This window comes from Gavialis gangeticus, unplaced genomic scaffold (genome assembly GCF_001723915.1).
Source record: "Gavialis gangeticus isolate Ggan-Ray unplaced genomic scaffold, GavGan_comp1, whole genome shotgun sequence".
Lineage (NCBI taxonomy): Eukaryota > Metazoa > Chordata > Crocodylia > Gavialidae > Gavialis > Gavialis gangeticus.
The window spans coordinates 19,669,371-19,690,410 of NW_017729016.1; the positions used below are offsets into that span (position 1 = coordinate 19,669,371).

The window sequence follows — 21,040 nt, forward strand, 5'->3', positions numbered from 1 at the left end:
AATCAGACAAAATTCTCCTGGAAACCTGTTGTGGTGCTTTAAAGGGATAGCCAGCATGGGTTTGTTGTGGGTAGGTCTTGCTTGACCAATCTCATTTCCTTCTACGACCAGGTGACATATCACCCGGACAAGGGAGAAGAGATTGATGTCATACATCTTCACTTTAAAAAAGCTTTTGATCTGGTATCCCATGATCACCTCTTAGCAAAACTGGCTAACTGCGGCCTCACTACGATCCACTGGCTGGGCAATTGGCTCCATGGTCAGACCCAGAGGGTGGTGGTTCATGGAAGTCAATCGTCATGGTGCCCTGTGACCAGTGGGGTCCCCCAAGGCTTGTCCTTGGGCCTATACTATTCAATATCTTCATTAATGTGGACACTGGTATCAGAAGTGGACGGGCCACGTTCGCCAACGACACCAAACTCTGGGGTAAACCTGAGGACAGGCGGGCGATCCAGGCTGACCTGGACGGGCTCAGCAAATGGGTGGATGAGAACCTGATGGTGTTTAACACTGAAAGATGCAGGGTTCTCCACCTTGGGAAGAAAAACCTGTAGCATCCTTATAGGCTCGGCTGTGCTACGCTGGCTAACACTACGGAAGAAAGAGACTTGAGGGTCACGATTGTCCCTAAGATGAACATGAGCCTTCAGTGTGATGCTGTGGCTAGTAAAGCGACCAAAATGCTGGCTTGCATCCATAGATGCTTCTCAAGCAAATCCTGGGACGTCATTCTCCCCTTGTACTTGGCCTTGGTGAGGCTGCAGCTGGAGTACTGCATCCAGCTTTGGGCTCCACAATTCAAAAAGGATGTGGAGAAGCTTGAGAGAGTCCAGAGAAGAGCTACGCGCATGATCAGAGGTCAGGAAAACAGACCTTACGACGACAGGCTGAGAGCCATGGGGCTGTTCACCCTGGAAAAGCGCAGGCTCAGGGATGATCTGGTGGCCACCTATAAGTTTGTTTATCAGGGGTGACCACCAGTATCTGGGGGAACGTCTGTTTACCAGAGCACCCCAAGGGATGACGAGGCCGAATGGTCACAAACTTCTCCATGACTGTTTCAGGCTGGACATGAGGAAGAATTTCTTTACTGTCCGAGCCCCCAAGGTCTGGACCAGCCTGCCATCAGAGGTGGTTCAAGCACCTACTCTGAACACCTTCAAGAGACATCTGGATGTTCATCTTGCTGAGATCCTATGACCCCAGCTGACTTCCTGCCCCTGGGGCAGGGGGGCTGGACTCAATGATCATCCAAGGTCCCTTCCAGCCCTGATGTCTATGAAATCTATGCTAGGAATTGACAGAGCGAAAGCTATCGGGGAGGGAGGGCTCCTCTAAGGTGACTTTCAATCTCCACTGATCAACTAAGCCAACGCAGAGAACTTCTTCCCTCTGTCTGCCTACGTCGTAAGCCGATGGGTAAAAGTGAAAAACCCCATTAGTGCTGCTTTACTGGGGAAGCGCAGGGCAGAGGCACTAGCTGATTTTCCTGTTGAGAGACCAGCACAGCTTTCCCCAGGTCTATGTGTGGCCCAAGGGTGCTTCCAGCCCGCCTGCTCTTACCCGGGGTAGGCGGCCGCTCCACGAGCATGCTCAGGGGGAGATTCTCGTCCTCGGAGAAGCTGCTGTCTTGATTGGGCTCGAAATCCTCTTCCGCAGCCATGCTCTCCATCAGCTTGCTGACGGCCCCTCCCTTCCCTCGGTTCTGGAGGAGGGAACAAAGCAGCACGTAGGACCCCTCAGCCCCATCTCTTTATTCAGCCTGAGGCTTCAGAACAGGTTTAAAGGCCCTCCCAGCAAAGCCCTATAGTTTTCCCATTCTCAGCAGCTCTCATGAGATGTAGAGGATGCTCCCCCACCCAGCCCTCCAGCCCACGCAGCTATCTCATGCACCTCCCAAGGTAAATCGCCCGGCAACTGAGGGCACTACAAGGGGGTTGTACCCATCCTCATCTCATTAACCAGAGTCAGCAGCCCCTGCTACGGGGGCATCCACAGCTACTGCTGCTTTTTGAGAGCAAAGGAGTTCTTCCGGGGTGGATTCCCAAGCAGCCAGCTGGGGGGCTGCACCCAGCGGCCCAAGAGGCCCCTTCCAGTCCCACACTCCTAAAAGCTCTTTCTCCACATTAGAAGCAACAGGAAGCCCAGGGTCTATCAGGACAGACACCGACAGCTGCGGGATGGCCTGACTAGCAAGGGAAACCTCGCTGCCCTGGGCAGAAGCTGAAGGGTTCGTCTCTCAGCTGGTAACTGGACTCCATGGAGGAGGCAGCAGTTACATTCGCCCCCCACCCCCCGGCAGGCATGGCCTGCCACCTGCTTCACATCCCAGCTCTGTCCCTCTCCTCCAGGCCCATGGGGAAGTCAGCCTGCAAGTCCATTCAGCCCCGGACTCCTCAGTCCCCAGACGGCCCTTCACCCGCCTGGGCACAGCACCCAGCTCAGGACGTGCTACGCTCACTTGAGTCTTCACGCTTCTCAACCAGAACCAAAAATAAATCTAGGGCCTCGCCTGTGTGGACCCAAAGTCGGCCTAACCCATGAGCAAGAAGAGTCACTGCAGCACTGAGGACATCCCAGCTCCCAAAAGGGAGGCGTGTGTGTGGACGGGGGGTGCTCTCCTCTCATGGTGCCGTGGGGCGAGAAAGGAGCAGAGACCCTTCAGCTTTGCTCCAGCCTGGCCTCAGCCCTCACCTCTTTCTTCACCTCCTTTGCTTTCACCTTGGCTTTACTCTTCTTGTTGGAGCTCAGGGAGGTGGCCAGGCTGACCCGGACGTCGGAAGGGGAGCTGGGGATGCCAGGGGGAGACATGGAAGAGGAGGAGGAGCAGCACGGGCCGTCTTTACCCTTCTTCCTCTGCTAAAGGCAAACACAAGAGCAGCCCCCCTCGCAAACAGATCTGGCCAGTGAAGCTCAGCAGCCATCACAGGCGAGAGGGAAAGAGGGGAAAGGGTAGCAAAGTGGCTCGTATTCAGACCAGGACACCGGCACTTGGGCAGGAGCCTGCTGGACCGTTGCACTGACGTTCGAGGATACGCTCCAGGGAGGGCTTTAATTATCCCCGCCAGCACCTCCTGCTGATGGAGTCTGCCTCTGGGACAGCAAAGGAGGCGGCCTGGCCTGGAGCCGTGACAACTTGTCAAAACTCTTCCATAATCCAATCTCCCCAGTAACCAGAGACTAGGCCAAAAGGAGCCAGATGCTTCCGCAAGCTGGCTGGGGAGCAGCTGGGGATGGGACTGCCATATTTATAAAGGGGAAGAAGAAAGTTTGGGGTCAATCCTGTCCCACCAGAAGCCCAAAGTTTCCTCACTGATGCCCCTGGGGGCAGGATTTCACCCAGACCCTTCACAACAATGAATGTGGAGAGTCAGGCAAGAGCAATAAGCCCAGACCCACCTTCAGGTGGGAGGCTGAGGATAAAGACAGGGGCTGCCTGCGGTGAGCAGACTGAGACAGCGAGGGGCTGCTGAGGTGGCCACCCCCCTTCCAAGGCCCTGGATGTGAAGGGCAGTGAAACGCAGCCCACCCTCCCTCTCCCCCACTGCCTGCTTTTGGCCCAGCCCCAGCACCGCACCTACCTTGTTCAGGTCTTTCCTTTCCTTCCCTTTGTTCCCGTCCTTCTTGGGACTCAAAGGTGCCCCCTTCCCACAGCGGGCAGGCTTGGAGACAGGGGTGGAGCTGGCTGGAGGGGCCGGCGTCAGCACTGAGGACGAGGTGCTGGCATCATGGAGGAAGATGCGCTCGCTCCGGCGCCGGTTCCACAGGTCATCATCACTCACCTCCAGCCCGAACTCGAAGCTCAGGTCCTTGGGTGACTTGAACTTCTTCAGCTTCCGCCCCTTCTCCACCCCGACCTTGACCTTGTCGCTGCTCCCAGGGCTGGGGTCCAAGATGCTGGCTGTCTGGCTGGGTGCGGCACTGCCCTGGTCCATCAGCCCCTTCTTGCCACGCAGCAGCCCCGAGGGAGACTTCTTCCGGATCTTAATCTCGCTCTCCGAGTCGGTGTATTCAAACTCCGTCCCTAAGCACAAGGGGATTGAGCAGTGAGCCCAGGCACTGCATCAGTGCTGGGAGGTCAGAAGGAACATGCAGATCACAGCCCCGAGATACAAAATCCACCCAAAAGCACCTCGGTGCAAAGAGCTGTCCCATGACACAGAAGTCATGGGCTGGGGTGGTGAAGCCATGCCAGTCTGTGCAGCCTAAAGCATACAACCCTGCAACGTGGCTACTAGCATCACATCCAGCTGTCTTGGACTCCCCAGCCCCAACGGCCAAGTACCCAATGACAGCCGCCGTCCAGAGCCAGGCTGAGCTCTTCCTTCTGGACCTTTGCTGCTCTGCTCCCGCTCCCACAAAGCAGAGCAAATTCCCCCTGGAAGACGGACGTGATGGCTCCTCCCTCCCTTTATTCCTCCCGAGAGAGAGATCCCAGGTCTTCCCCCTTCCCCATCTCACCTCTGCAGGGGAGACTTCCCACTCCCCTCATCCCTGCAGTCTCAGCCAGGCCCTCCAGGGAAACCCATGCTATGAAGCTAGAGAGCTCGGTCTGGAAGGGCTGTGTGGCTGGAATAAGACCCAAGCCCCTTGCAGCCTGGTTGCCCTTCCCTAATGCCTAGGGCTCCTTACACCACCCGCACCTGCCCATGCTTCATTAGGATGACAGGTTTTATTAATTGAATCAACCAAGGTTCCTGGCCAGGTTTCCTGATTGGTGAAAGGAAGCAGGAGGACCTTTCCACTGGTGCGGGTATGGAGTTGAGAGAGGAAAATGATCTCTTTTATGTGGCGAGTGGAAATCCCCTCCCGTACCACACCCCACATCTGAGACAGCCTCTATCTAGGATCCGTATACAGCCCCTGGCACTGCAGTGTCCAAGTATCCTCACAACCACCCAGGGAGGTAGGGCAATGGCGCAAGTACCATCATGCAGAGGGGAAACTGAGGCACATAGAGACTAAGCAAACTGGCATGGAAAGGCTGAGGCAGAGCAGAGAATTTCAATAGCGGTTTCCTCAGCCCCAAACTAGAGCCCTGGCTACTGAGAACCAGCCTTCCTCCCCATCCCCCATGAAAGGGCACTTCAAGGCTACCTGGAAACGAGCCCCCAGATTCCTGCGGTTCTTCCCAGCTGACGATCCCACCCAAGAGCTGCAGTCACAGAGCTCTCTGCTTCCCACTCATCTGCCTCTTACACAGGTGATCGGATCCTGTCTGCATGTGTATAACCTACGCCCTGGAGCTACATGTGTAGGAGATGGGATCAGGGGATGATGAAAAGAGCCCTGAGGTTTCAGACCTGGAGAGAACTGGCAAGGGGCATTCCTGCCTGGCCTCGGTGCCTAAAACAAGCCAGACCCTGCCACACCTGCTTACCACTGCCTTCTCTGGGCTTAATACCAGCCAGATCCCACGTGGCAACCTTGGTCTGCAGGAGGGAGACCTTAAAATGCATAACCCTGGCTTTACAGCATCCAAGTAGGTGAAAGGGATTGTTCCAAGACCTGGAAGTAGGATCAGACTATGCGCTTCTCTCAATCTCTCTGTCTTCTACACACATGCACGCACCCACACATCCCCCCCTCCTTTCTTCTCCAGCTCAATCCAACTTGCAGGACTCCCCATCCAACATTTCCTGCCCTCTTCCCCAGCAACACACTCCAGACAAGCACAAGACACAGGCAAGCAACGTTCGACAGGACGGCTCCCTTCATCATAACGATATTAACTCTCCCATTTTTATTAACAGGCATTGGACCATTTTTAGATGCTTGGGGTTTTAATGGTTATGAGAAGCAATCGTGATAAATTCATAACGGAGGCCGTTGGAACAAGCCAACGAAAGCCTAATATAGCATGGAAATGGTGTTAACATAAGCGGGGCTCCCTGGGAAGGCATCACTTCCCATTCTGAAGCGTGCTATAAATTCCATTATCATTTAATAAATATTAATAAAGGGTTTATAAATGGAACCTTTATGGATCTGCCTGCCTGAAAAAGATGTCACCCTGGGGTCCTTTTGCAGGAAGGTGTGTGGGGAGCCAAAAAGCAAAACTGCAGCTATTTGTGGAAGATGGGAGAGAGGCTGAGATAGACCAACAGGGAGGGACGGATGCACAGCGACCTCAGCACGGCTAGGCAGGGCCAACTCCACTCTAATCGGATGATGGCTCTGGATCAGTCGCACGCCCCCCGGCCGCAGGGAGGTGAGCACGCAGGAAGCAACCTGGCTGCTCTGCCCCAGCTCCCTACGTGGGCACCCTTAGTGCAAGCTCACTGCAGATTGAAAGCACTTGGCAAGCACTAGGAAATAGGCTCTCCTGGTAACCAGTGCTCCTCTAGCAGAGCAGAGGGTTGGAAGGACAGAAGAGGAGGGCACTCTGCCTGGCAGGATGCACCCCAACTGGCTCTCTTGCTGGCTGCTCTAGGAGCCTCTATGGGAACAAGGAGAAAGCACCAGCAGTAGAGTGCAGCGGGGGCTGGGCACTGCTCCTCGTTCCCTCTTCTCTTTCCTGCTCTCCCCCACGCTGGGGTCTGGCAAGCCTGCTCCTGCCATAGGCTCCCAAGAGGCGTCCTACCGTAGCGCCGGGAGCTGAGCAGCTAGCAGCGCAGCATGCTTACAGCTCAATGTGGCAGCAGGCACTAACAGTCCCACAGCCAGACCACAGCCTGGCTCCCTTGGGGTGGATCCAAAGCTACTGGACTCAACGGGAGTTTCCCAGTGTCTACAATGGGCTTTGGATCAGGCACCTTTGTTGCCTCCAAAAGAGCCTCCTGCCATCATCACCTCCTTTTGCATCACGGCTGCCAGTGCTGCCCTTCCCCCTGCCTTGCCCTCCCCTACAGAGATGCAAATTCCTGATCAGAATTTAGCACCGCTTCCTAATAGCTTGATAATGGCAGGGAGGACAATCTCACACCCCCTTTGGGCCTGATGGATGCTCCCCACTCCTGAGCACGAAGCTGCCTCTCCCTGGGAAGCCCTTTCCATACAGGGAAGCCAGGGGAAATCTGCAGAGGGGGAAGACTTGCTCCGCCAGCTACTCGAGGCCGACTCCCGAGCGTGCCCCAGCAGCCACCACTCAAAGGCTGGAGGCCACCTCGAGACTGCCCTGTTACAAGCCCCCCTAGGCACGATGCTCTCCATATGGATGCCTCAACCTGGCATTTCAGAGTCAGGCCTAAACTGGAGGAGCAGGGAGTGAAGGGTCTGTCTATACTCCCTCTCCAGAAGCTGCCAGAACTGACCAAGACCTTATGCCAATATTTCTTTGACTATGAGGGGGGAGGTGGCTAAAAAGCCCTGGACAACGTGTCCTCCTGTTAGTCCCAGGCAGTCTTCACCATCCTCTACCCCAGATCCCAGGACTCACCCATCAGGCTCTGCCGTTCTTCCTTCTTCTTTGCCTTCTGCTTGGCCTCCAGCTGGACAATGGAAAGTGGAGGGGGAACAATGGGGCTCGGCATCGCGCTGGCAGCAAACCTTGCTAGCAGTCCCAAGCCACTCTCGTCCAGGGCTGGGGATGAAAGCCTGTTGTTGCTGTCCAGCCCATAGTCCTCCGCTTCCTCCTCTTCCTCTTCATCCTCCTCTTCCTCCTCCTCCGAACTAGAATCTAGCGCGCAGAAGACAGGAAACCCATTACATATCTCATCAGGGGGCACCTGTCCATACCCCAGTGCATCAAGGTACGCGTGGGGCATCTTTCTAGCAAACAGAGCGGCATGGGTTTTATCACCATACGCCTGCTCCGGCCCCACCACAACACTTACTGTTACAAAGCTACCCAACAAACAGAGCAAGAAAGCTTAAGCCACAGACACAAGACTATTTTTAAAGTCATATAGCATCCAGGGACATCATTCCTCACCTCCTATCACCTTTGTTCAAAGAGATGGGCATAATATCCAATACCGTACAGTAAAATTAAAATAATAATAATGATACTGTTAAAAGACTTGTAAGGGATGGGAAAGAGAAAAGGAAAAATTTAGGCTGAGATTTTCAAAGGAGCCCAAGGAAGTGAGACACCATTCCCACCCATTTTCAATAGCAATGGAGTATTTATCTCCCTTGAAAACACCGGGTTTATAAGTGCAGGGATGTCCCCCCCTCATGATGAAATCCATTACTTTGTGACTGCATGGGAATAGCTTTGTAATTGGTACACAGTTCTTTTCTACAGAAGGGGAATTGCAAAGAGCATGGCAAGGAGGGTAAAAAAAGACACAAAGAGAAAAAAGGGACAGGTGGCAAGATGGAAGTAGGGAAATTAAGAGCGATGAGATTTGAATGTTTAAGGAAATATAAATCGCGGATGTAGGGAGAGAGAGAGGGAAGAGAATGGCAGTTACTAAAGCAGATGCTTTCAGCAGGTTGCTTTGGACTCGGGTGAGTGGTGCATCTAAGACACCGTGTAAAAACTTTCCGCAGTTGCTTTTCTCTTCTCAGGCCAAAAATTCCTAGCTTGGTCCTATGGGGTCGGCTGGATGCAGGCAAGAAGTCTCCTTGATCAGGCAAAGCAGACTGCCTAGCTTGCAACAAATGAGAGCAGGCTGCTTTGGCCCTTTATCGTGCATGCGCGCGTGTTGGAGGTTAGGGGGAAGATTTTGCTCGCAGGAACAGGCCCCCCTCTCTCTCCCTGAAACCACAATGTGCCGGTCAACCTAGAGAGCAACTCGAGGGGAAGCAGTTTACCGAGTGTCGCCTGGCTATACCCATTCGAGAGGAATCGAAAGGGAATCTTTCTTGCTTAGAAAAGAGAAACAGGGCTGGCAAGCATAATTCACAGCCTCGATTCAGGAGAAATGACTTGGGATCTATACGGCGGCCTGGTTTCCACCAGACCTAAGAATATTGTTTGCATTGCCGATGTCTAGCTTTCAAGTTCCCCGTGGGCTACTCTTTCTGCCTTCTGAAAGCCTGCCAAATGATAAATTAAATCGTAATCCCCTTTTAAAATGAAGCAAGCAGGAAAATATTTTTCTTTCCGTTCGTGCCCTCTAGGATGCATTTTTTAAAAATGGTCTCAGTGCGCTTTCACTCACTCTTTTTTTTTTTAAAAAAGGTATTTTTTTTTCCTTATTGGGCTCGTTTTTAAACTTAGAAATAGCAGGAATATCAGATGACTTCTTGCCTTCCCTGTTTTGACTGGAGTTCGTTCAGGCAGCAGTCAAAGGGGCGGGCGTATTGAACTTTGCACAAAGAGCGCTTTTTTTCCCCCCAAAGTATTTCTCGGGAGTTTGAGTCAAAAATGGCATTGAGAAAACAAAGAATTAGCGCACTGCACTGAGTAAAAATCCCTTCCCCTGTTCACTTGTCCAGCCTTCTTTCTTGCAAGATCATCATTCACTAGCTTCACAATCCTCCAAAAAACAGGGAAATCCAGCCCTGACATTTCTGATGTAAAGAACATATTAAAGGGGGAAAAAAACCCCCAAAGATTTTGGGGAGGAGGGGAATACAAGAACTATTCTGGGCTTTGCTCCTCCACCAAAAACCAGCAAAAAGGGGCATACGCGCCTTTATAGTTCAACTATCACACTCAAATGTATCGTGATCTGCCTCCCTATTCACCAAGACACAATACAACCACCTAAAAAGCAGCCAACATGCTTGCTGACTTGTAGGATTGGGACTTCAATCACACTAGAGTCATAAATCCTCACGCTTTCCAGCAATGCCAGCTCTTTCTACTCAGCTGTGGTCAGCTTGACTTCTAATAGCGCCTTGCCAGGTTAAATGCCAGTCTTGGTCCGATGAAGTCCTGGAGGAAACTACTAGGAAGGCAATGAGCTAATGAAGAGCCAAAGACCCATCACGAGAGGTCCTTCTTCCCCCTCCCCGTGCTGGCCAGTGTGCAATGGCCCATCAGTGCTGGCCGCGGTGGGTCTTGGCTCTGGGGGCTACATGGAATTGCATCACCTACAGCCTTGCACTTTCAACCCACGTTGCGGGGAAATTTCGATTAAAACGGCTTTAATACCATGTCCCCCGATCCATCTGATGTCCCCTAAATCAAGAAGACTGCCTTTTTGTCATTGCCTGGCTTTTATAGCCCACCTTTCCTTCCCTGCCCTGCTCCTTCTACGCACAACTCCTGGGAGGGAAAAAGATATCCCATTTCCCTCAAGGCTTATGACTTGGCTTTAAAATTCACAATGCATTCGTTAATCCACGGTCAGAAACGGATGACAAAAAAGCCGTGACCGCTCACCTCCTTAAACCTACGGAGCCATGAGCTTGGGGCGAGGGGAAGGAAAGGCAAGCCCTCGCATCCCCACCGGGAAAGTGCTCCGTCTGACCGGAGCTTGCTCCCGCGGGGGATATTCAGGGATCCCTGCGGCACCCATCCCGGCTCCGTGGTTACTTCCACGCGGTTGTGACAGAGCCACGAGCTCCGTCCTTGCCAGAGTTTCAGATCTAATGCACCTAAATGATGGGACCGGGGCAAAATGGAGCAAAACACCTGCCACAAGGGAGACGCGGCCCAGACCCCCATCCATGCCTAGACCGCAGGGAACAAGGAAGCCAGGAACAGCCCCCCGTCTCTTTAGGTCAGGCTGCCGCAGCTCACGCGTTTCCTCTCTTCCATCTCTGGCCCGTCAACCATCGCTGCAGCTACACTGCCAGACTCCAGACACAAAGCCAACCGACTGCACCCCGTCTAATAAGAGCCAAGCGGGCTCCATCGCTAGCCAGACTCGCTGGGATCGAGCAGATCCGTACAACAGAAAGAGGCCAGGAGGCACGTGCTCTCCGCCAGCACGGACACAGGCGGCTCCGATGAACTAAGGGGCCTCCCCCGACAATTTAAGGTTTAAACTCCTCTTCCACCATCCCAAAAACGCATTTGGCATTTGCTAATCTGTAAGATAGGCCGCGCAACTCTAGCACTTTAAACACACCAAGGTAAAATGATGGAAAAACTGTGCTGAAACCAGCTGTCGCTCACACTATGGCAAATATCCACGTAGTAACCCATCTGGCAGTTCTTCACCTCTCCCTCCAACATACTGTTATACTAGGGAAAGCCTATTGCCAATCCGTACCCAAAGCACTTCTTGAAAACACCAGTCTCATCCACGTCAGGCACAATTTCCAGAACAGGAAAAAATACTTTTTTAAATGCAAACATGACTTCCTCCTGCCATTCCTATGGGACATCTCCCTTTGCTAGGTATCCCTCCACCCCTCGCAGCCTCCGCACCCCCTTCCCCTTTAGCATTTCCATGGGACAAGTCAAAAAATAAAATATTTTGGGCAGCTCCCTTAACTCACAGCCTTCAGAACGAAGATCCCAAGTCAAGCTGCAGACGAAAATGCCCCGCTCTGCTCGGCCCTAGAAACCCCATCGCCACGGCTCACACAATAACCCCTGTAGCACACCCTGTGCTGAACTCTAAGTTTCCCCACTAAACGTAACAGGAGACACCATGTAGACACAGTGACTTGGAAACCTTAACAGAAACTCTGGTCCGAGGTGGGAAACACAACATTTTTATAAAACAATATTCATTCCCCACCCTCCCCAAACATTATGAAGCTGCCAATGCTTTGCCAAGGAAAGAAAAGAAGTGTACATAACACAAAAAACCCCAGCTGTAGTAACCGCAGCATTTCCAAAGATTGTGTGTCTGTGTACGTACATACACACACACACAAACACGCACACGGAGGTATCCATCACAGACACACGCAAAGAAAGGGATGTTTAAATGCCATCGGCGGCAAATAAACCAAAGGCACCAAATACTTTACAGACAAAACGTTAACCTGTGCATCCAATTCAGCACCCAAAAAAAAAATGGGAGCAAGGTTCAAACTTTCCCTTCGTCTTTCGAGATGGCCAAGCTGGCGCGGGGCTTCGTGGTCGTTAGAAGAGCAGTGAGTGAACGGGTTGTTAATGATGGACAGGAGCGGGTTAAGTAATTCGGATGTTCAAAGACGGATGGGAAGCAAGGTGAGTTTGAAGGAGCATGAAGAGGACGGGTGAGGGAGGCAAGGGGATAAAAAACACACACTTCAAAAGATTCATTTCACATTGTCAAAAAATAGCATGGTTTTCTCCAAATGCCAAGCAGGCCTACAGCATACAAAGCAGGCTAAGTACAGGCAGACGTTAGACAGCTACCGGGTCCTTCACCTCCGTTTGGAGTGATCTGTCCAATTTGGAATATTAGTGATGCTTCAATTTTCCCTCGAAACATTGCACCGGGTTTGTCAAACACATCAACTCACGTTCTTTTAAGGGTTTCTGTTCCCTCCATGTGTTGTGCTGCGGGCTCCAGAAATGCTTTGCATCGAGGACCAAAATACACGCATAACGGTTCCTTCGGATCAAGTGCCGGGAGAGGCGATTAAAACCCCCCGGTCTGTGCTTGGATGGGCTGTCTCCCCAGTGATGGGAAGGAGAGGAGAGGAGAGGAGAGGAGAGAGGTCCGTTTTCAGAGGAAAGTCGCATCGAGACAGAGGGAAGAAATGTTGGCCAAGAGTGACCATCTTGATGGCTTCCTACGCGCTTGCATGGCTTTTACCACCCAAAGGCTCTTCTCATGCACTTTACCTGATGAGATATGGCACGCTTCATCAAACGGTGATGCTACGCTTACTCTCCCGGGAAGCAAATTACCCCCCCACCCCTTTGCTGACCTCCAGGAAAAACTCAGAGCAAAACCAAAACCCAGGGGCTTTTCTGTAGCCGCCTTCCTAGAGCGAGGTCCCTTTCCCAAACAAAAGTCATCATCCAGCCAGCGATTCTCGTGGACATCGGTGGATCCTGGGTCCCGGCAAGGCAAGGTCGCTCCATTGCAAGAAGCCGCATAAGCTTCCCGCAGCGGGTCGACCCCGTCAACTCGGGCCTGCCTTTTGCTTGGGAGGAGATTTCCCCGCGAAGGAATTACAGATCCGCAAGGTCTTTCTGGAGCCCTCAGCACGCACACACGCTCGAGCCGACCTTCCTTGCAGGACAGCGAAATCCAAGCGGACATTGATCCTCTTCCAATTCCAAGCCAGCCGGAAAATGCAAAAAGTCTACGTGTGTTATCAAGTCATGGGGTTAACATCGAAACGTCTCAGGTTTACAGATGACATAAAGAAAAGGTATTTTGCCTACCTACATAACAATGTTCAAGGTTCAGGTTCATGGTTAGAGACCCCTCGCTGAGCAGTGTCTGCCCTACTCCCAGCCAATCACTTTGCTTCTTTAGTGCAGAGAGCAAATGCAAGAGACCGATACAGACATTCAAAGCGTCATGGATAGGGGTCAGGGGTGGAGGGGTTGGTCAAGCAGCTGCAAGGAGAAAGCGAGCACTTCTAGAAAAGCTGAGGTTATTAATCGGTTTAGTATCAGGGAAAGCCATTAGAAAACCCTATTACCCAAATATCCCTTACAGAAAAGCGTCATAGAAAAAGAGCCATTTTCAGAAAAGATCACCCGTGACCCCTCCCGCCTCCCCCCGCAAACTTCACCTTCCCCAGCGTTTTGCGCCCCCCCGCCGCTCAATCACCCCGCAGCGTGATTTACAATGCATTGCCCCATTCGTTCCAGATTTCCCATCCGCTTCCCCCCCGCCACCCCAGACTCTACCCCATGGGAACGGGGATCCTAAGCAGAGAGGTGGCTTGAGACACGCATCAAGCCAGGCAATGGTCTGAAGTCTCTGGACAAGCTACCTATCTGCTTATCTGGAAGAGAGCTGGGTACAAAAACCTCAAGGGCTTGGCAAAAGGATTGATATCCTCAAAATTTCCAATGGCAGCAAAAGGGAAAAAAAAGGGAATGAAGGGAAAGAGGGGGTGGGGAAAAGGGAAGGGGCGCCAGCTGGGATGGAGGTGGCTGAACCAGATTCTTCATGGAAAAGGCAGAGCCCACCACCCTTACAGCAGCCCACCACCGCTGCGGCACTGCAGGTCCTCTGAGGAAATGTCACTTCCCCGAGACATTTTGCTTCTCCCTCAGAGGTTTCCTCTTGCATGAATGCATCGGCACGGCCGCTTCAGATCCATGCGAAAAAGCAGCGGTTTGTCGCTTTGGGGGGCTGGACTGGGATTGTTAAAAATGGGTCACTCGTTTTGGCGGGGGGGGCGGGGAAGGGGAAGAGAAGCAGGGTCAGAGAGGGGCAGAGCAAAAAGGAAAAAAGAAAAGAAAAAAAGCAACACCAAAAAAAAGCCAAACCCACCTTGAATGGGCAGCTCTCTGAAGCAGGGTGTAAATCCCTACGGGGACTCTGCTGTGCTACGTTCAAATAGGAGGTGCTCGGTTAACCTGTTACCTTGCTGATAACAGGGGACACTACGCTTCCTCCCCCCTTCCTTAACATTCAGCCCACGCAAGCTACCTTCGTTTGGGAGTTGAGTTGGAAACTCCAGAGCTCATTAAATTGACTTTTCCCCCATGATTCTTATTTAATAAGCACGCTCTAAACCAGAAACTGCCTTGTGTCTCTTGAGGAAAAGTCTCGAACGATCTCTTTTCCCAGCGAAGTATTAATGACAGATGAACAAAAAGCCAAAGGGAGAAATTTGGGGTTGGGGTTAGGGTTTGAATGGTGGGGCCCAATTCAACGTGGCGATTTCTACGTCCCTGAACATCTGTGGGTTAATTACGAGATCTGAAAAATGCATAATCCAAAAAGGCTCGAGTGAGTGCCGTGTGCGTTTTAAACGCATCCGCAATATTTTTAAAAATCGTGGGATTGCAAAAATACAGTATTGTAACGCCACGCTTTTGGAACAGAAATGTGAGTATCTATCCAGCTTATTGTTACTATTATTTCTGTCTTACATGTCTGCCTCAAAAGAGTCTATTCCAAAGGAAACAGGAAAAAAAAATTGAAATACCAATCGCTGCAAAATAGAAACAAAAGTAAAAGGGTGGAAGAGGGGGCAACATCCATTTTTTGTCTTAGAAAAATATAGCAAAAGCCAATTGCTATCAGGGATATTTGAATAATAGAGAGCGCCTGAGACTATGTTAATTCTAGCTCTATACATCAGGAATGGGGAAGGGAAAAGGGGAGGCAGAGCAGGATGAAGTGAAGCAGCAACCTAATTGCCTAATAAGAGACACAGCAAGAGAGACAAGGTACACAGGTTTAGTTAAAAATGAACTCGATATGTTTAATAAAGCTTGGTATACCAAATTGCAGTACAAACATCAAATCACACACCCACACAACAGTATCCCATTAGGAAAAAAAAAATAAAAGAAAGCAAGCTCCTTCCAAACCTCTACAAGGCCCATGCCAAAAAATCAAAATCAAAAAATAAAATAAAATAAAAATAAAAATCATATCATGGTGGTGGTGGCAGCAAGGAAGAGAGTGAGGGGGGACTGAAGGGAAGATGGGGAAGAGGAAAGGAGGGGAGAAGTGGAGACTAAAATCCAATTGATATTAAAGCTCCAAAAGAGCCAGCCGATAATAATATCAAAATGATACAAGTACAAAAAAAGATTATAGCGATAAAGCAGGCTACGCTGCCAGGAACAAAGACGGCCGCCCTTCCTTGGACCATCAAAGATGGCAGACCTCAGTGCCGCCATCTCTCACTCGCACACGCACACACGCTCGCGCACACGCACACGTTCCACAAACACGGAAGAGACTTTTCTTTTTTTTGTGTGTGTTTTGTTTTGTGTTTGTTATAATCTAGTAACCTTGATCGAACGAGTCCTCCGAAGAGTCACTGAACGAAGATCCAGCCTCGGCCTCCCGCAGCAGCAAGCAAAACTGCTGCTTCCTGCTTGCGGCCGGTTTAGATTTGAGAGTCCTAGTGGCAGCCATGCCCCTCTTGGCTGGCTTGAGGCCCCCGGCTGGCTTGCTGCTTTTTTTGGCCACTACGCTGTAGAGATTTGGGGGTCTCATTTTGGAGCTGGAGGGAGACTGAGAAGGCCACTCGTCCTTCAGGGATTCGTCATCTTCCTCCGAGTCCGTATCTGCAGTCAAAGTAGTTGTTAATAGCGTTAAATCAATGCACTTGGCCGCGGGTTTGTCTTTTAACGGTCTAAAAAGGGCGACATTGCAACGGAGACAAAAGGCTGCGAGAACGCTTGCATTGCAAGTTGGACGAGCTGCCCCTACGCAGCTCGGAGGGCGCTTCGCAATCCTTATCTGCCTCTCCTAGCCGTACATCGCCGTAGCTTTCGGGTTTGGTAGGGAGGAAGGCAACCAAAACCATGAGGCCTGACGCCCGAACCCCAGACCGACAGTCTCTGTCCAGGGAAAGCCGCCTAAATCTTTGCTTAGTTTGAACTGGAAGAAATTCTGGATTTGATCTAAGAATGCAAAACTCATTACTCCTGCATGAAGATTAGACTCCATTCGAATTGCAAAGATCCCTTTACAGCAGACTCAGGGGGCGCTGGGCAAACACAGCTCTACGACTACTCCTCCGTCTAAAAGGGTTCAGGCCTGACAAGTGCCCGTGCCTGAGTGCACCAGGTTGGGAGCTGGAAAAAACCCTCCGATGCTGCAACGAGGCTCTTCAGTGCAATCCCTTAGCAAAAAACAAAAACACCGCGAGAGAAGCACGGCCACTCCTTCCCCAGACTGGAATTCCCCACCAACGTATCGCAGCATGGTGCTCAGGAAAAACAAGTTGGATTTAAAAAATAATAATAATAATTCCCGCTCATTATAAAGTTGGCAATGCCAAGAGCCAGATGGGACGCCAACCCTGCTGTAGTAAGCCTTAACTAGGGATATGATGAATGCCAGAACTGGCCCTCAATTTGCACATGAATTCACCCACATGATGAAATGTCAACACGGTGAGCCAGGAAATAGCTGGGATGGGCTAAAGATCATGTTTACTAACTGTATCGAGCGATCAGCCATCATTCAAACAGTGCCACGCAACGAGACTGAGGCTACCTGGGACAAAAGGAGCGAGCCAGAGTCTGGAGGTTCTTCCTTAGCCTGTGATGTCATATTTTCGTACATATAACATGCCCCTTCCCCTCCCCCCCAAAAAAACCAGCTGCTGGAAATTGCAGTATATGCATTATATACAATAAATACGGTAAACACTTTCTGCCGATTGCGGGCAAAAGTGAAAGTAAAATCAAATCTGCGCAGGATTCACAAGAGCACAACATGAAGCTGGCTCTGCTCCCTAACCGCTGCTACTCAGTTACTTACTAGAACAAAAGGGTTGGTTGGTTATTTTTAATTAATTCTGACTTTCAAAAACAAAGTGCATATTATATTACCAGGCATGTTGTATGCAAGAAAATACAGTAATCCAGCCACAATACAGTCTACTTTTCATAAAGCTGACATTTCCCTTGGGTACCCAATACTGAGAATCAGCCAATATTTTCATCCAGTACCCGATGAGCGGCGCTAAGACTATATGGTACCCAATGGATCCAATAAAAGCGGATTTGAATGTTATGTTGTTACTCCTGAATGCATCATTAATTCCAAAGTGTTATGAACATGACCGGGGGAAGGGGGGAAACTGTTCCAGCTTGTTAGGATCGGCACTTGCTCTCCAACCACATCTGGAGACAGGCACTGGTGGGAGGATAAGAAGGGGTCTTGGAGGTCTGCATTTTTTAAGACCCCAAAAAATAGCCCTGGGGTTGAAGCAGGATGGGGAAAGGATCTGGTGCCCTCACCATTTTTCCTCTGCCAAGTTAATTCACCTGTCTTGGGCCCTGGTTTGTGGGCCAGCTACTGAAGAGATGCCAATTGGCACTTGCCCGCCCTCTGAAATATGTTGTACTAGGGTGAAGAGATCTGCTGAATGGTCCCTTGTTACAGTGTAAAAATAACCAACTAATGCCTTTCACCTCAACCCAGGGTAAGCTTGGAGCACAGAGATATGGAGCCATCTCACTGCACAGGTCCTTGAAGAACCATCCTCTTCCTCGCAGCAGGAGACGGAGGCCACAAACTACCTCCTAGTCCCAACCGACCCCACCTCCGATGGAAAGCTTAATGCAAAAGTGGAAATGGAGGCAACTGCTCCCCGGGAACACCGATGAACGAGTCCACGGGAGGCAATTCTCAGGCTTGAAACTGCTACGTCAAAAGCCAACAACCCTCCCAGCCGTGACCCCGTCCGCCCAGCGCCCCCAGCCCCTCGTCACTGCTGGGTGCTCAATGGACCCCACGCAGGAAGGTCATTCTGGGATCAGAAATGCATGGAAGAGAAAATAAATCGGTGGGTGGTTTGGGCATCCTTGACAGCCAAGATGCATCCCCTTCGCTTCACCGTGTAAACGGGAAATTGCACGTACCGCCTCTATCTGACTGGATAATTGCTAGCGTCTCCTCCTGAATATCTTAATTCTCTGCCAAGTTAATTCACCTGTCCTGGGCCCTGGTTTGTGGGCCAGCTACTGAAGAGATGCCAAATTGGCACTCACCTGCCCTCCAAAATACATTGTACTAGGGTGAAGAGATCTGCTGAATGGTTCCTTGTTACACTGTAAAAATAACCAACTAATGCCTTTCACCTCAACCCAGGGTAAGTCTAGTGTGCGGGGACTTGCATTTGTTATGCACATTCGTGTCCCGACGGAGGTTTTTAATAAAGACTTTTATGTTACTGTTCAGCAGCTCCCGATGCTAAGGACTGAAGCACCCAAGGCTTTGTGCACGGACCCAAGCCTAGACTCCACCAATTCAAATCGACAGGCAAAGGGAGGAGAGCACCTTTTGGCTTGAAAGCAAAATTAGATCCATTTCCAATGGCCCTCGGAGACTAAGTCCTCATAAAAAAACAAAACAAAAAACCCCCACACAACATAAATTCACTGTAAAAGAGGAATAAGTGAGCAGTTACTTACTATAGGAGTAGCTGCTAGCTTCAGATATTGCTGATGAATGCGAAACTTTCAGCTGACTTTTGACTTTTAACCCCACCTCCATCTTCTTCATTTTGGCAGCCATTTTATTTTTACCTTCTTTGGAGGTTTTCAGCGACAAGCTGAGGCTCTTAGCCATGCTCTTCTTCTCCTCCTTGCTCAACAGGGGCTCGTGGGGCGACAGGTACCTGCTGACACTGCCTCCGCTGGTCTTCTGTTTCCCCCCAGAGCTGTCTGCAAACTTGAAGGGGGATTTGAGCTTGTCCTGTTTGGTGAGTGACAGGGCTTTGTCCAGCTTGTTCGCCAGCTGCTCCTGATCTGACGCCATCTTCTTCTTCTTGATCTTTAGCTGTCGAGGAAGGAAGGGGAAATGGACACGTTTGAATACAGCTCCGTTTCGAGACGGACCCCAGAGACTTTATAGGCTGACTCTCCTGATGAACCTGACTGCGGTTCACGGTACGCTCAAACAAACAGGGCCTAGAAAGGAAAAACTTAACCCCACTGTGGATGTATCCTGCGAGAGGGCAGGAGACAACAGTTTTCCCAGGACTGGCATCCAGATGGCATTTCCAGAAGGATACACATAGGGCAGCAGAGGAAGCTCTGCCCTGTGGTACCTAGTACAAGCTCACCCACACTGAGCCTCCAAGACTCAGGCGCTGCTAAGCATTTCTTGCCCCCCCCCCCCCCCCCCCCCCCAAAAAAAATCAAAAACATCATGCCTTTTTTTTTTAACAACACATGTTGGGCCCCTTCTGAATGGTGACCCTTTAGAGCACACTCAGATTATACCTACAAGCTCTTCTTGACAACTGTATAGACCAGAAACCACGTTTAAAAAAAATCAGTATAGCAAGATGCTCCATAATTTCTTCGAGTCCAAAAAACTGAGGCCTTAAAAAAATGCCCCAAATATTGCAAGACTCATTTATCTCATGAGAGTTGACATGCTGCTGTAACAGGAAAGGGGACCAGTTGTACTGTCTGGACTGCAGTATCGTGTTGCTACCACAAAAAACACCCCAGTGTTTTAAAAGAGCATGAGGGTCAATTGACCAGCCCTTCGGCTCAATACCAGTGCAGGCAGCAACACCAAACCTGCTTTGCATCCAGCTGGGAGCTCTGGTGCCCCCCACGCTGCTCCCTCCATACAGTAAGGCATTTGCTAGGGCCTCTTGCCTATGGCGCATCTTTATGTATTACTTGCTTTAGAACAGCATCTGCAAGGCTCAGAGGAAGCCCTGCTCTACCCTCTGGACCACGCTGCCTCTGCCTTTGGCATGCAGTCCCATGAGCACCGTGACAGTACTGACCTCATTGGAAAAGCTGGACACTGCCTCGTGCTCCTCCCAACTCTGGTTCCTCCCTTTCACCTTCCCACCGCCGCTCTCGGCGTCCTCGTCCTCCTCAGGGAGGGCCCCTTTGTGCCTCTTCTTCATCCCCTCGCCAGTCTCGGAGTCCTCGGACAGCAGTAAGGACTTGCTCAGTCTGCAAGCCAAACACAGGACTGGTCATCAAGGCTGGCCTTTCCTCCCTGCAAGCATCTACCAACCTCTGCAGAGGTCACTTCCCCAGCAACAGGCCCTCAAACCTGGCACCTGGGACTATACCCCAGCTGGGGAAAATCCATCGATTCCAAAGAACCTACATCACCTGAGAGCTGTGAGGATTTGGCCCATTTAGCAGACGTGCCAATTAGTGCCTGATGCCTGCTCTAGATGGTCGGTGTGAAGCAGGGTGCTTCTCGGCAGAGATCTGCAGGCCTGCGAAGTGGCCGCTGAAGGCAAGCGGTGGGAGCACCCGTGTTTGGGCTAGGAAAGGGCCGCAGAGAGCCATTTGCTGTGCTAAGGAGCAGGAAGGGAAGAACGGATGTGATGACCCTTCAGGTCTTTCCCTGGGTTTTCTACCGATACAAGGAGACTCATTCCACAGGATACAGTAGGTACTGAGCTAGCCACGGGCTGGTGGAGATCCTTGTGTGCATGGCAGGAGTGGTGTTTTATCAGGGAGCTGAGAGCAGAGCAGAGTTGAAAGGACCTGGCAAACAGGGTCGGGGAAGGGATTAGCCAGGCCTACGCTGTCCATGAATGCTACAGATCTGGCCCTCCACCAGCAAAACTTGCGACCGGATTCCCTGCACCCTCTATGGGATTGGGGGGGAAGGAGAGGGAGGAGAGCAGATAGGACAAGGACGGGTGTCACCGCTCCCCA

At 51.1% G+C, this 21,040-nt stretch overlaps 1 protein-coding gene and 1 long non-coding RNA gene across 7 annotated transcripts in view; both read right to left on the reverse strand.

Moving 5' to 3' along the window:
• Nucleotides 1–21,040, reverse strand: part of TNRC18 (trinucleotide repeat containing 18) — a 101,315-nt gene that overhangs the window by 9,408 nt on the left and 70,867 nt on the right. For 3 of the 6 annotated variants that reach the window (XM_019512986.1, XM_019512989.1, XM_019512985.1), the window contains 7 exons: nucleotides 20,143–20,317; nucleotides 18,809–19,175; nucleotides 15,668–15,946; nucleotides 7,385–7,624; nucleotides 3,588–4,030; nucleotides 2,701–2,865; nucleotides 1,570–1,711 (listed from right to left, as the gene is read on the reverse strand). In XM_019512986.1, coding sequence (XP_019368531.1) covers nucleotides 1,570–1,711; nucleotides 2,701–2,865; nucleotides 3,588–4,030; nucleotides 7,385–7,624; nucleotides 15,668–15,946; nucleotides 18,809–19,175; nucleotides 20,143–20,317 — 1,811 coding nt within the window. The remainder of the gene's footprint in view (nucleotides 1–1,569; nucleotides 1,712–2,700; nucleotides 2,866–3,587; nucleotides 4,031–7,384; nucleotides 7,625–15,667; nucleotides 15,947–18,808; nucleotides 19,176–20,142; nucleotides 20,318–21,040) is intronic. The other 3 variants (XM_019512988.1, XM_019512987.1, XM_019512990.1) reach the window with 3 other exon arrangements.
• LOC109294558 lies at nucleotides 16,947–18,802 on the reverse strand. Its single transcript, XR_002096564.1, has 2 exons — nucleotides 18,476–18,802; nucleotides 16,947–17,806 (listed from the first exon to the last, which is right to left on the reverse strand). It is a non-coding gene; the product is annotated as an uncharacterized LOC109294558 (long non-coding RNA).